This window comes from Oxyura jamaicensis, chromosome Z (assembly GCF_011077185.1).
Source record: "Oxyura jamaicensis isolate SHBP4307 breed ruddy duck chromosome Z, BPBGC_Ojam_1.0, whole genome shotgun sequence".
Classification (NCBI taxonomy): domain Eukaryota; kingdom Metazoa; phylum Chordata; class Aves; order Anseriformes; family Anatidae; genus Oxyura; species Oxyura jamaicensis.
The window spans coordinates 44,527,344-44,541,989 of NC_048926.1; the positions used below are offsets into that span (position 1 = coordinate 44,527,344).

At 38.9% G+C, this 14,646-nt stretch overlaps 1 protein-coding gene across 9 annotated transcripts in view; it reads left to right on the plus strand.

The window, feature by feature from the left end:
- AOPEP (aminopeptidase O (putative)) overlaps positions 1-14,646 on the plus strand; it is a 200,956-nt gene that overhangs the window by 84,596 nt on the left and 101,714 nt on the right. For 7 of the 9 annotated variants that reach the window (XR_004745988.1, XR_004745989.1, XR_004745990.1 and 4 more), the window contains exons 8-10: positions 4,064-4,166; positions 4,287-4,394; positions 14,382-14,425. The exons of the other annotated variants lie outside the window; for them this stretch is intronic. Coding sequence is in view for 4 of the 7 variants with exons in the window: in XM_035309148.1 (XP_035165039.1) it covers positions 4,064-4,166; positions 4,287-4,394; positions 14,382-14,425 (255 nt within the window). In the remaining 3 variants the exon portion in view is untranslated. The remainder of the gene's footprint in view (positions 1-4,063; positions 4,167-4,286; positions 4,395-14,381; positions 14,426-14,646) is intronic. 9 annotated transcript variants of the gene reach the window in all.

Genomic DNA, 14,646 nt, shown 5'->3' on the forward strand with positions numbered 1-14,646 from the left:
ACACTGCATTCAGCTCTGGGACCCCCAGCACAAGAAGGATATAGGCTTATTAGAGCAGGTTCAGAGGAGGGCTAAGAGGATGATCAGAGGGCTGGACCACCTCTCCTATAAAAACAGGCTGAGAGAGTTGGGGAAGTTCAGTTTGGAGCAGAGAAGGCTCTGAGGTGACCTGATAGCAGCCTTCTATTACCCGAAGGGGACCTACAGGAGAGATGGGGAGGGACTCTTTGACATGGATTACAGTGATAGGACAAGGAGTAATGGTTTTAAACTAAAAAATGGAAAATTTAGATTAGATATTAGGAGGAAATTCTTTGCTATGAAGTGAGGCACTGGCACAGGCTGCCCAGAGAAGCTGTGGATGCCCCATCCTTGGAGGTGTTCAAAGCCAGGCTGGATGGGGCTTTCATGGTCTAGCGGAAGGTGTCCCTGCCCACAGCAGGGGAGCAGAACTAGATGATTGTTAAAGGTCCCTTCTAACCCAAACTATTCTATGATTCTATGATCTTGAATTTGAAACTTAAGTTTTCAATTGACTTACACAGTTAGTAGTCAAAAGTCTCTGTAATAAGCATGCTGCTTACATTTTACATAGAGCAGTATTCTCAATCCTAATACAAAAGAATGACAAATCATTTATTTTCTGAAAAGTATGCCTTTACTATGCACTTTAGGAGAGGATCATGTTGCCAGTTTGGGATTCTGTCAGCTCCTGCCTCTGATTTCTTTAGTTTCCTGTGGCTGCATTTAAGGACTTTCCTCTGTTTTCAATTCAGATGTAAATATTTTTACTGGTTTTGTAGCATGGACTTGAATATGTTTGCTCTTTACATATTTACTGTTTTGTCTTTCACCTGAAAATATACGTGTGCTTTCCAGTGTTGGTCTGTAAGAGAGAAAATTCGGAGTATTTGAATTGCATGGGGTTTTGAGTGTGTCTTGAGGCTTGTGCTGGTTCAGGCTTGTGATTTTATGAAAGGATATTAAAAGTAAATGATAGCTGTCCCTTCTTGCCAATTCTCTCAGGAAGACAAAAACCAGCCAGCACACTTCCTTAGCATAAGCTTATTCTTCACTTTTTTTTTTTTTTTTTTTTTTTTGTTCCCTGCTAGCTGTATGATTTTCTGTGCTTTCTCCTGACAGCAGGAAAACCTTGCTCAAAATTTGACAGTTGATCCTATTAACTCTTGATCAAGGAAATGAATAGCTATTCACATGAGGTGAAAGCCACTCAGCAAACTGATCATCAGCGTTACATTTTTTATTATGAATATTTGATAATATGTTATAGTAGCATCTTGGATGCTAGCTGTTAAAAAACTGAAGGTAGGTGTGAAAGAAATAGATGTCTTTTCAGTAGGCAGCAGGTCTGAAAGGCAGCACCAGCAGATCTTAGTACTGAAGAAAGAAATTATGGCATTGAAATGTAGTGCCCATATCATAAAGACATAATGTCAGACAAAATCCTGTGCATTTTCTCACAGAGTTTGAAGCAAGTCTGAATGATAAAAGCACCTGCAAAGTATGTCCTGGCACTCATTTTGGTGGCCAGCATCAGTGACAACACTGTCATCTTGTTTGAAAATAAGGAAGATTTAAGTAATCCACTCCATTCAGTGGCACCAAACACTTGTGTTGAGATTGTTTCTTGTCCTGGTCCTTGTGACTGAACTTCAGCCTGAGATCTTTAATGAAGACAAACCAGTGTTGACATCTAATTCTGTATTTGTCTCGGAGTTCCACCTGAGTCAAGTCAGTGACCTTACCTGTTTTCCCCCTGAAACAATGCTCTGTGCCTCCTCTATAGGTGTTTTAAGTTTTATTTTATCAATAATCTGATAGAAAATGTGCCTTTTAGACTGTCTCTCATAGTCTCTGCATACCTTTTCATGATCACATCAGACCATTTAATTACCATCCAAGTGATTTGTAATTTTACTTTGTATAATGTAGCTCTCTGCCTGGCAGGCAAAAGCAGCATCTTTTGCTTCGTTAGAAATACTGCCAGTATCAAAAATATGCCAGGTAGCAGATTGCATAGATTGAATCAGCTTGCCTTAAGCATTATGCCTAGCGTAATCTACTAGGTTAGATGCCAGGTTTTGTAGGTCAGTGTAACAAACTTTCAGTCTCCGTACCTTCAATGTGTTGTAAATATACTCAGTGTTGCTTTAAATTAGTGTGCTGAAGTACTGACACTACAGAACAGGGTGCCTTTCTCAATATTTACACACTTCTGCAGACATCGTCTAGGGTATATATACATCCCTGACAACAGGAATTTCCTGAGTTCCGACATCCAGAAGAGAGATGGCTTCCTAGTCACCTACTAGGATTTACACAGGCTCAAAGTTGGAAGAGGAAAGAAAGAATCACAGAATAGTAGAATATCCCAAGTTGGATGGGACCCACAAGGATCACTGAGTCCAGCTCCTGGCTCCATACAGGACCACCCAAAAATCAGACCCTGTGTCTGAGAGCATTGTCCAAATGCTTCTTGAACTCTGGCAGGCTCGGTGCTGTGACCACTTCTCTCAGGATGCTGTTGCTTAATTTAGAATAGCTCTGATAATGGGAGTTACATCAGTTTAGTGTGACTCCTGTAGCCTGTGCTCAAGCTCTAGTTTTCAAAATGTATACACTGGACTATTCATTATGGGAGAAGCAAGAAGCGTTTTGGCTGTCTTTCTGTATATGCAGTGAACAATGAAAAGTTGCATGTGAATTTCCAGCAGGCCTTACATTCAGGAGAGTGATCCAAACGGCAGATAGGTGCCTCTCACGTCCTCTACAGTGGGTCTGCAATGGTTATATTGTCTTGAAGAACTGGAGTTACCATGGGATAAGATGTCAGTTATTCATCTCCAAACTTCAACGCTGAAGGAAAATCTCCCTTGATAGAAGACAGAAAATATAGCATTGTAAAGGACTGTGTTAGGAACAATGAAAAAATGAAACTGCGTTTACTTTTTTTATTTCAAACAGTTAACTTTTATCTGCGACTTTAATGTGTGTAGGGAATTTGATGTGTACAGGTTCTAGACATAGCATTTGCAGAGGAAAAATGTCTTAGCACTCTTTCTTATTACAGGGAAAACTGCAATAAGAAACTATTACACAGACACACAAAAGGATGAATGTTTTTCTCAAAGCAGACATGGCTCTGAAAGAAATTTGATCACTGGGACTGGCTCATGAGAAGTGTGGATGATGTGGTTTGAAGAAGCCTGAACTGCTGTGGCCTGCGTTGCCCCTATTCTGTTGAACTGCGGGAAAATATGTTTGGTTTCAGAGGCTGGCCCTTCAAAATCCACAAGAAGACTTGGAGATGTTGTTTCAGTCATGGGGTAGGCTGCAAAGACAGGCATCTATTCTCAAACCACTGTGAGCTGGCATGTTTTCTGGACAGAAGAGGCAATGTATTCATAGCTTCTCTTTAATCTTCGTTTATGCTTCTAAGAGTCTAGGAGCCCTCCAAAGTTTACTAGCCTAAATTTCTGGCACACCAGATTCTATATTACATTTTAAAGTCAGGCAGTGAGGAAGTAGATTTGTTCTATACTTGTTTGAAAACCCCAAATGTGTGTGTGTGTTTGTAGGGCTTCCTCTTTTAAAAATTCAGAGCTTTTCTTCCAACACCAAACAGCAAAATGAAAGCCAGAGCATGGTTTCTTCTGCAGTGTATTATATGCAAATGAAAAAGCTTATTTTTGCAAGTATAGCTGTTTAAGCTGGTAAGCCAACATTCAGGAAGAAGAAGAGAATCTGTAGTTGAAAATAATTTTTGCAATATCCTTCCTTCCCTTCCCTTTTGTTCAAAGCATATTTTTTATTTTTCTCTTTGTTCATACTTTCCTTGTACACTGTAGCATGGCATGCAACATGATGTCATGCTGGCAGTGAAGAGTGTATACCAACTTGGTGATAGCCTTCATTTTTACCCCAGCTGAACTTCTCACGAGTTACTATGACGTTCACAGTGCTTCAACTATAAGAACATGTGGTGTATGAGTTATTTCTTTACTTACTTATCCAAGACTTCATTAGTCTGTTACCATTTTAGGCCTAACAAGGAGAGCACAGGAGAAGTGAGTGAGTCTGGAGCATCCATTGTCAAGCATGGTCTTAAAGCAGAAAAAATCTTCATGCAGGTTCACTATTTGAAGGTGAGTGTTGTAAGCTGATTTTTATTGATATTGCTTTATTAATATTACAATAACTTATTTTCTTTTTAGATATCAGCAAATTCATGTCATCCTGTTTGTTTCTGGCTTAATTTCTTACAGGGTTACTTCCTTTTGCGGTCTCTGGCAAGGAGAATAGGAGGGGCTTCATACCTTGCTTCTTTACGAAAATTTGTCTATAAGTTCCATGGACAGCTTGTCCTTTCTCAGGTACTGTGTTTAGGGTTGCTACTCACTTTCTGAAAAAACAAATGACCTAAATTTTTCTGTTTGACTGTCCAGATGACCGCTTCTGGTTGTGGTGGAAAGACAAATGAAATTGTTGCTTAGCAATATTGATGAAATTTCTACCTACTGGGAGGCAATACCGTTTATCAAGGTGATCCATAAATCTGATACCCTGATAGTATCAGATAATATAAGTAATTGATTTTTTTTTAAACCATCAGCTTGATACTTGGGAAGGTCATGTTCATAGGTACTGATGTTCTCAAACACAGGACATCTGTTCTCCCATAATTGTCTCCTGTACTCTTTTAGCTTCAGGACTTTGGTTGTGATCATTCAGTCTTTTGCCAGGTAACTCTGTTTCTGACAGAGAAGAAACACAGAGTAGGAATGTAACTGAAAACCTCTATAAATAGTAACAGTATGTGCATGTTATTTTCTGACTTTATTTCCTTCCTCTCTGCATGCAGCTTCATTCAGTTCTTTTATTTTCACAGTCGTTCTATGAGGACTGCATCCTTCCCACGAAATCAGTGCCCCCAGCACTGTATGCATTGCACCCACTGTTATTACAGTCTTGTCACAGCATCTTTAAAGGTTTCTTCATCATGTTCCATTCTCCCACACTTTCTAAAACAGCTTTTTTTTTTTTTTTTATTACCAAAGTAGAAAACCCATCTGGAGTTATAAATAGAAATTCATCTCCCCCAGGCCTTTCTGAAAGAGTCCTGTAACCCGTGCTATAGCATTAAAAGAGAGATGGCCTTGTCCTCCAGTGTTTTGTTTTGAGAAAGTAGAGGAGGGATAGCTCTCTGAACCCAAAGTTGTAGGAATCGTGTCATTGGTGATGAAGTCAGCGCAGCAGCTTGTTGCTTCGGTAATGCTGTGAACACAACCATTCGCGGAGGTGTGTGAACCAGTTCACTAAACTCAATGCAGCTAAAATGGGACTGGAACAAAAGCCACAACATGACAAATAGTTGGCATAACTGTGAGAGCAATGTGATGAGAGTGGGGAGCAGTGAAAAAGAGGGAGGACGGCCATGAGTGAATTTCTGAAACCAGTGAATATTATAGATGAATGTCTCCTTGCAACACAGAGTAAGAGGTCTCTGATTGAGAGTGAATGGAGTCTGGGATGTTTGTGTCTCTTCCAGGGCAGTAATTCTTTGTTCAGTGTGCATGGCTTTTTGGTTCTCACTCTGAAGGGGCCGTCAGTGCCTATGTTTCTTTTCAAATAACTCACTGACCTGTGGATTCTTTCATATGTCAAGTCACACAAAATTTAGGCATAGTAGCTCTACTGCTATATCTCTGCCCCGTGGAGGAACATTTGCAGTGCTGAGGGTGTTAGTGTTTCCACTGCTGCAGCTGTTTCCTGTACCATGTTACTCAGACCCAGACCAGTTGTGCTTGGCATAGAGTGGAAAATGCTAGTGACTCTACTAGCCTTGTCCCATTATGGTGTCTGAAATCGTAAATATGAGCTTCAACTATTACACAGTTGAAAACTTTTGGAAAATTACAGAAATCATGGAACTGCCAAAAGCCAGAGGCAGCCTAGTGTTTTGTTCTGGTTGTATTCTGATGCTGGGATTTTTGTGCGAAAAAGCTATCTTGTTGCTCTTAGATCAGTCTCCTGGTTGACATGGCGATGAGTTGTGTCAGCAGGCTCTAAATGCTGCAAAATGTCCCAGCACAGTATACTATTATTCATGGTAGCTAGATTGCATTGCAATGGAACTAACCATCAGGTAAAGACTTCTCCTTCTGCCCAACACTCTGCTACGAAATGTCAGTCTGTAGCTTATCTAAGTTTAGTCTCATAAGCTGAAATACTGTATGCTGCTTCTGCACCCAGAAACCACCATTTGGGGCTATTGGATAAAAACCTTATTAGTGTTTTGTTTGTTTGTTTGTTTGTTTGTTTAATTCAATGCTTTTATTTCAGGTTTCTTAGGCTACTTTTTATTTGAATGTGTGCAATAAGTGCGTAGCTATGCATGTAGGTCAGAAAGAGATGCTTTCCATCATTTGAAGGGATTTATTTGGTGGAGAAGTGTAACTTTTACTGTGTACAGTACTACCAAAGTATACAGCTTGTATACAGTAAGTATTCTTAGCAAGAGCTGGGTACCTAGAACATTCCTAGATGCCTGTCCATGAGAGTCAGGTATAAAGAGGTCACAAGGCTTTGGTGATGCTTTTTGTGCTTTTACCTTGTTCCATAGCATCCCAAATCCAATCCCTACTGAAGCTGATTGGAAGAGTCAATCCACAGCGTAGGCAAGTGTTAGAGCAGGGCAAGAATGAATTTTAACATCATCCTGTTTTTTGGTCACTATGGTAAAAAACGTAAGGGGGATAGAGCTAGATTCAACTGGAAATGTATTTACTTTCTCTGTAAGAAATCTTAAAGATTATATTTAGTTGGTGTCTGGTATAGGGAGATAATCACAGCAGGAACTGAAAATGCAGAAGCAATGAAGTCAAGTTAGTACAAAGTTTATTATTCAAGTTCCTTCTTGAAGAAACATGCTGTTGGGGTTTAAATGAATAAAAGATTTAAAATAAACAGAGGTATGAGTGGCATGTCTAAATGTCAGAGTGTTGTACCTTCACCTTGCCCAAAATAATTGTAAAGGTTCCGAGCTTTAGGAATTGTGGGGAAGAAGGAAAGTAAAAACAGGGAAAATAATTGCCCACATTCTGAATACCAGTCTTGTCTTCAGTGGTGTTTGTAGTATTTTTCCTAGATGAGAACTGCAGGTGCAAGGAAATGACTTCAGATGTGAAACATTAATCAGTTTTTTTTTTTTTTCCTTCATTTCGATTACATGCTTGGTATGTTTTTAATAGTAATTTTTGTTTATTTTAGTTGAGTTATCAATGGACAAGTAAAACAAGTCTGGAATTTTGAGAAGGATTTAAAAAAAAAATAAATCTTCCATTTTCCTTTCTCTGGGAGTATTCACTTAGTAGCTGCTTTGAAAGAACTTTTTAAAATAATGAATGTAGTGTTCCCTGACTAGAAATAAATAGAAAGGAGGGCAAGTTGCTGATATTCTTAATGAAGTTAAAGATGTTGTTCAGTTTGATATTGAAACAAGAACACCTTGGGAGCTGAATTGTTTGCAGGCTTTCATTTTCATGTAGTTCTATCTGCTGTAATAATAACCTGAGGTCTGAAGTGTTCACCCAATCTGACAAAGCTACAATTTGCTCTAGTAAAATGACAGTTAAGAAGACAGCACTGCAAAAAATCTTAATTTATGTTATATTTGAAAATATTAAAGGTAGATGTATGGATCCAAGCTCAGTGCATATACCTTCATCAACATGTTCCTGCACACCCATTTACACATGTAAATATCATTATAATCTTGTTATACCAAAAATTGGTGTCTGCACACACAAATAGTCATACAACTGTCTATTTGCTTTAACTAGAACTGGAAGCCTAAGCATGCAATCTGTGTGTATTTTGGTGTTTCAACCTCTAGAATATTTTCTTTACATAATTCTTTTAGTTAAACTTTTATCTTTGCAGTTTGGCCTCAGCTGTTCCATGCTTGCTGACCTGTAAGCCTGAGTGAACAACTGTTGACATCAGTGGGCTTGGTGTGGATTTTAAGTCTTAACAAAGATAAGGAAATAAAATCACTTTACAAGCTCAGACATTTTAACTTCAGATTTGCTGTGTTTGAATTTTTAATTTATATGGCAACTGATTAATTTATGAATCAGTTAGTTGCACTGCACATTTTGACAACATATTTTGTTAATACATAAAATCTATTTAGCTTTAGGCTATATCTTCAATTGAGGTAGAAGTATCTTTAAAGAAGGAATCTGTGAGGCTCTTGAAGCATCAGTATGACTGGGTTAAAAAAATGCTTAACATGGTGTAAAAAAAACATCCTATTTTTTCTGATATACTGTTTTCATAATTAATAAACTGTGTATTTTAAAGGATAAAGAGATCATAATGAAGTAGGAATACTGGAGCTGGAGAAGATAGCAGAGAGGAGTGAAACTAAGAGGAGTCCACAAGTTTTATAATCAAGTCTAATACGAATGAAAGATGAAGAAGTCTGCTAATGTGTCACATGTTTAATGTCCAACAAAATAGATATATAAAAATCCAAGCATATTTTCACAGAATCACAGAATTTCTAGGTTGGAAGAGACCTCAAGATCATCGAGTCCAACCTCTAACCTAACACTAACAGTCCCCACTAAACCATATCCCTAAGCTCTACATCTAAACGTCTTTTGAAGACTTCCAGGGATGGTGACTCCACCACCTCCCTGGGCAGCCTGTTCCAATGCCTCACAACCCTTTCAGTAAAGAAGCTCTTCCTAACATCTAACCTAAAACTCCCCTGGCGCAACTTTAGCCCATTCCCCCTCGTCCTGTCACCAGGCACGTGGGAGAACAGACCAACCCCCACCTCTCTACAGCCTCCTTTAAGGTATCTGTAGAGAGCGATAAGGTCGCCCCTGAGCCTCCTCTTCTCCAGGCTGAATAAGCCCAGCTCCTTCAGCCGCTCCTCGTAGGACTTGTTCTCCAGGCCCCTCACCAGCTTCGTCGCCCTTCTTTGGACCCGCTCAAGCACCTCGATGTCCTTCTTGTAGCGAGGGGCCCAAAACTGAACACAGTACTCGAGGTGCGGCCTCACCAGAGCCGAGTACAGGGGGACGATCACCTCCCTAGCCCTGCTGGTCACACTATTTCTGATACAAGCCAGGATGCTGTTGGCCTTCTTGGCCACCTGAGCACACTGCTGGCTCATATTCAGCCGACTGTCCACTATCACTCCCAGGTCCTTCTCCGCCTGGCAGCTCTCCAACCACTCATCTCCCAGCCTGTAGCTCTGCTTGGGGTTATTACGCCCCAGGTGCAGGACCCGGCACTTGGCCTTGTTAAACTTCATGCAGTTGACCTCAGCCCATCGGTGCAGCCTCTCCAGATCCTCCTGCAGAGCCTTCCTACCCTCGAGCAGATCGACACATGCACCTAACTTGGTGTCATCTGCAAACTTACTGAGGGTGCACTCAATGCCCTCGTCCAGATCATTGATGAAGATGTTAAAGAGGACCGGCCCCAGCACCGAGCCCTGGGGGACGCCACTAGTGACTGGCCTCCAACTGGACTTGACTCCATTTACCACAACTCTTTGGGCCCGGCTATCCAGCCAGTTTCTAACCCAACGAAGCGTGTGCCAGTCCAAGCCAAGAGCAGCCAGTTTCTTGAGGAGAATGCTGTTGGTACCTCTTGTCTCAGGCGTGAAGATCTTAAAAGGAGTAGTAAGTTTTACAAGTAGAATTGCTTTCTGTCAGGGAAAAGATCCATATGTATGAAAATGCCACGACCCTTTCTGATACAGTACACAAGTTCTTCCCATTGCTGCTGAACATACTAAGTCTCAAACTTTGGTCATATGCTGTGGAATATCTTTTTACATTTCCATTTCTGCTGTAGTAGTCTCTCACACCTCTGCTGACCTAAAGTTTTTGTATTTGCTTAGCTTCCATTTAGCATCCTTCAAGCTTAAAACTGCTTGATAGTTTGTTAAGCAATATCATTTGACTGGAAAAAAATGATAAATTCTTTAATTGTGATCTCAACAAAGTGGCAAGGGAATATTTCAAGAGTGTGTGGGTTTTCTTGGTACCTGCTGAATCACAGCTCCAGCTTTTGCTTGAGTTAGGTGGATGTAATTTAAATACACAATCAAATACATCTTACATATGATTTTCTGCTGGATAGTGTTAAACAGGAGTTGAAGGAATGATTAAGAGCTGTATGTAGAACTGTTGATATATAACATATAATTCTTCATCTTTTTCATAGGCATATATATATATGTTTTTAATGTTTATGCATGTTAAATAGAAAGAATCTGTGTTTATTTCAATATTTTAGGCAGTGTTATATTTAGCATTTTTAGTGGACAGTGAGAATTTGTGTAACTTCTGAAGAAAGTGAAACTTTTCAAATGAGTTTGAGACAACATAGCTTAGTGATATGGTTTACTGGAGAACTTGTTAGTGTTAGGTCAGAGGTTGGACTCAGTGATCTTGGAAGTCTCTTCCAACCTAGATGATTCTGTGATTCTGTAACTTAGGCTCTAGAGTCAAAGTGTTAGCAGAAGGCATGTACAAGCTTGGATTTCTTTACTTCCCTGCCTAGGCTCTACTTTGAACTTTTGCATCAATAAGGCAAGGAGGAATGCCAACACTTTGTTCAGTGAGTTAAGTGACAATCCACATACTTTTTCCAATTTACATGGTCCCCAAATGAGCTTGTGTTTGCTCTAAGGTGTTTTGACATGTCCCCTCTACTACAGGGATATGTCAATAGGATAAATGTGGGGGAAAGGACATCAAGAGGCTGATACCACCTTAAATATCCACAAAAAGATTTACCAGAAGATGCTAGTCACACCCTTCTCAAGTGCTATGTTTTCATGTTTGCCACAATAGCCAGTCTTTTTTCTTTAGAGAATTACTAGTGATCTGATTGCAGTTCATTGGCGTGGGGTAAATGGGCAACAAGTTTTGCTTTCGATGAGAATCAGTTGAAGATCCACAGCCTGGGACTTAAACTGTTAAGCTGTCTGGCTAATGGTTGCTCCCTGGTAATAGAGCATGAAGTTGGGGAGTTTGAGAATGCTTTCTATTGATGGGAAGTCATAGTCTTTGTAGAAGCATTATGGAGAGTGAATTCAAAATAAACAGAGTCCTAGGAAGGGTGCTCATTATTTATTTTTCCCCCAAAAAAGGGACAAAATAATGTTAGCCATTTAGTTAAGTCATTTACAAGCTGTGTGATTGATGAGGATAGTTTGAGATGCTAGTTTCCGTAAGGAGTTGGATGTAAATGCATTTGGTTTTTATTTGTTGCCAACTGAAAGTCCTTTCAGATGTATCATCTCAAGTCACAAAATCTCCATTGCTTTTATACACCCCCATTTATATTTTGGTTAGAGAGTTGAACTAAAATTATTGTTGGTCACAAGAGCACTGGAAATAGAGTACTAGAAATCTCTAGATTTGTGCTTTTGATGAAGAGGATTATTTAACATTCAGTGTTCTGTATTTAACATCAACATGTGTGATCAGAGATGGGTAGCTGTGGGTTGCTGCAAAACAGTTCATGGTGAAATCATGCAGGTTAATTGCTCAGTACAAGAACTGGATTAATCATATAGCTCTTTAGCTGTGGAATTAAAGGTGTTCTAAACTTGTATCTGCCTAGTTACTGCTTCAAGTAGCCTTCATGCCCAGTGTTCTCAAAGTCGTATCCCTCAACCTTCTTCTTAGTCATTGGGTCCCCACTCTGCCTTTGACCCAGACGTGCTACATGTGTTAATGTTGCAAGGAAACCTCCTCGATCTCAGTGCACAGTGTGTGTCCAGATTTGATGTGGTCAGCAGCAGCCCAGAGTTGCAGTTGTGAGGAAGATTGTTGGCTTCGGTCTGGAATATGGGAATACAATATGGTCTTTAGGGAATTAGCAAATCCTTTGTGAACATGTGTGAACTCATTTTTCAAAGGCTTTTTCAGTTTAGCCAAAGAAAATTTCACAAAATTCAGAATAACAGTTTCTGTGTATAGGGAAAAGTTGTTTTCTAGCCTCTGGGTTTCCAGCCCGGAAAGAACAACAGAAGTAGCTAGGGAACTGAAATTATTTAATAATAATAGTCTATTATTAAATATTATAAAATAATTGAATAATATGAATGTAAGCCAGTTTGTTAATAATTCAGCACTGCAGTGATCTGATTGCTAACTCCTATTTTGTTTCTGACTTCATTGAATTACTTGTCACAAAGACAAAATGCAAACTGTATTTTGTTTTATGATTGCAACTACTCTGGCCACCCATCCACAAGTCTTTGCTTCAAAGTATAAGGTCACTAGAATCTCTTAAAGAAATGGCATCAAAGCTTAAAAAGAGTACATCCTCTAAATTTAATATTGAACCCTTCTGAACTGTTTTATCTGGAGAGGAAGACAAAAATAGCCTGAGGATGAAATTTCACTCCAGATGGTTAAAGTTTGACAAAATTATAAGCAACTGAAACTTCAGACCTATAAAGGGATGTGTCAGGCAGACTTGATAATAGGCAAGCATTAAAAGACACGTAAATATGAGGTAAGTGGTGATTTGTTTTCCTATTCTGTTTTGGAGCATTGAAATAGAAGCAGTTAAAATAAAACAGAAGAGATTAATCCTTATTTTAAAAAAAGTGTAGAATTATTTATATTCTTAACACGTATTTGGTGAGACGAAGACAGCTTTAATCACAAAGGATATGTTTAATATCACATTAAATGCACAGAATATAAAACTGCCATTAATACCAACAATATTTTCAAGTATACAATTAGACTGATTACAAAAAAATGATGCAATCCAATCATTGAATCTGGCTGCATTAATGTATACCCAGTCTGTGCACAGTGGCAAGGTTGACCACTTCTATATAACTTTTCAGATGCTTAAGTGTTGGAAACATTTCTAATGGTGATCTTTTCTACATTTTTTATGTTCTTCATTTATGTGTAAGCTTACTCTGTACCTCCAGGAAAGCTTCCACAAGTGGAAGGGGACAAAAGTTCTCTACTGATATACAGAACAATGGGACAGAACTACAAGTAGTAGTAGCAAGTCACAGAATCTCATGCCTTATCATCCAGGGAGCAATGCACTGTAGTTGGACAGAACCAGTGCTAGGGCAGTTAGTTATGGCACTCTTGCCACAGTGAGCCTCAGCACTCTGTAATTCAACTTCATTCATAAGCAGACTGTGCAGCCACTGCAATATAGTCTGGATCTTGATTATAATGTAAAGGTGGAAGACTTAACAGTGTTACTCAGTTGTTTCAGTTGTGTAATCACTCTTTCTTTGGTTCTGTAACAACGCCAGGGTCACACAGAAGAACAGCATCTTCGGTTGAATGCTGTAACAGTCCATAAATTAAAGTTTTCCGTATTTTAGAAAACATTCTTCAAGACCTTAGAAAGCAAGTACTCAGAATTAGAAATCAGCCTCTACTCTTGCAGTGAGGAACATCATTACGCTATGAAATTTGTCTCCACAGAAATTAGTATTAATAAAGTGGATTGCTTTATGAAATAGTAGATACACAAATAATTCATATTAATAAATCATCTCCGTATGAGGTTATTCAGAGGAGTGCATTGTGTCAAAGTGATTGCCATTAAAACTAGGGTGAATGTCTTGTATAGCATGGGGTGCCAGAGAACCTTTGAGTGATGTCATCTGTAGTTTCTATGAAGAGGGCTGTTTTTTGTTTGTTTGTTTGTTTGGTTTTTTGTGAGGATGATAGTAATACTGTTACCCTGGCATAGCACTTTCCTTCTAAATTCATGAAATTCTATCTCCCTTCTCTTTGAAGAATTTGCTTAGTGTTGGTTCACAGCAACATGAATTTTGTCAGGGAATGAGAAGTAGGTGTTGTCTTCTGTTCAGGAATGTGCATAAAAGAAAAGAAAAACAAGCATGATCTTATAATTAAAGACAATGTGATAACAAGCGCAGTGAAGAGAATGCAAGTGATGCTCTTAACTCTGGTGTTTCTTAGCCTTTGAGTATGTGTCAAAGTATAACTTTTAACAGCTTTAAATATAGTTTGTATGTGTATTATAGATTAAATAAAAAAGGGAACGTAGGATTGTGTTAAAATAGTCAGCAGGCTTTTCAAGCCCGTTTTCTATCAATATTGACACTTTTTCCCTGAGTGGGTTGGAAAACTGACAAACATAATGTGTGTTGTGTAAGTAATTGAGCAGTATAACACCAGAGCAGATACATAAACTTTGTTCTTATCGTTCTTCTGTCTGCTGTCTTTAAAAATCTCTCTCTCACTAGCAATGTAGATGTGCAGCTACCTATTCATAAACATACTAACTGTGGTGCTTTGTTAATTTTCCAGGATTTTCTTTCCATGCTGTTGGAAGACATACCTGAACAAAGAGAGTAAGTGAGAACCAGGCTACGAAGGTTAAAAGAAAAAGTAGAAAATAGACCTAAATTTCAACAGTGCTAGCCATAAATAATAGAATTTCATTCAGTAATATTCTGAATGTTTTTTCCAAGCATATGTGTGTCTCTTTCTCTCTAAATTCTCATTTTTATGTATACACACAAAAATACAAGACTCGTGATGTTGCTATTCTGTGCTTCCCGCAGTCGTTTAG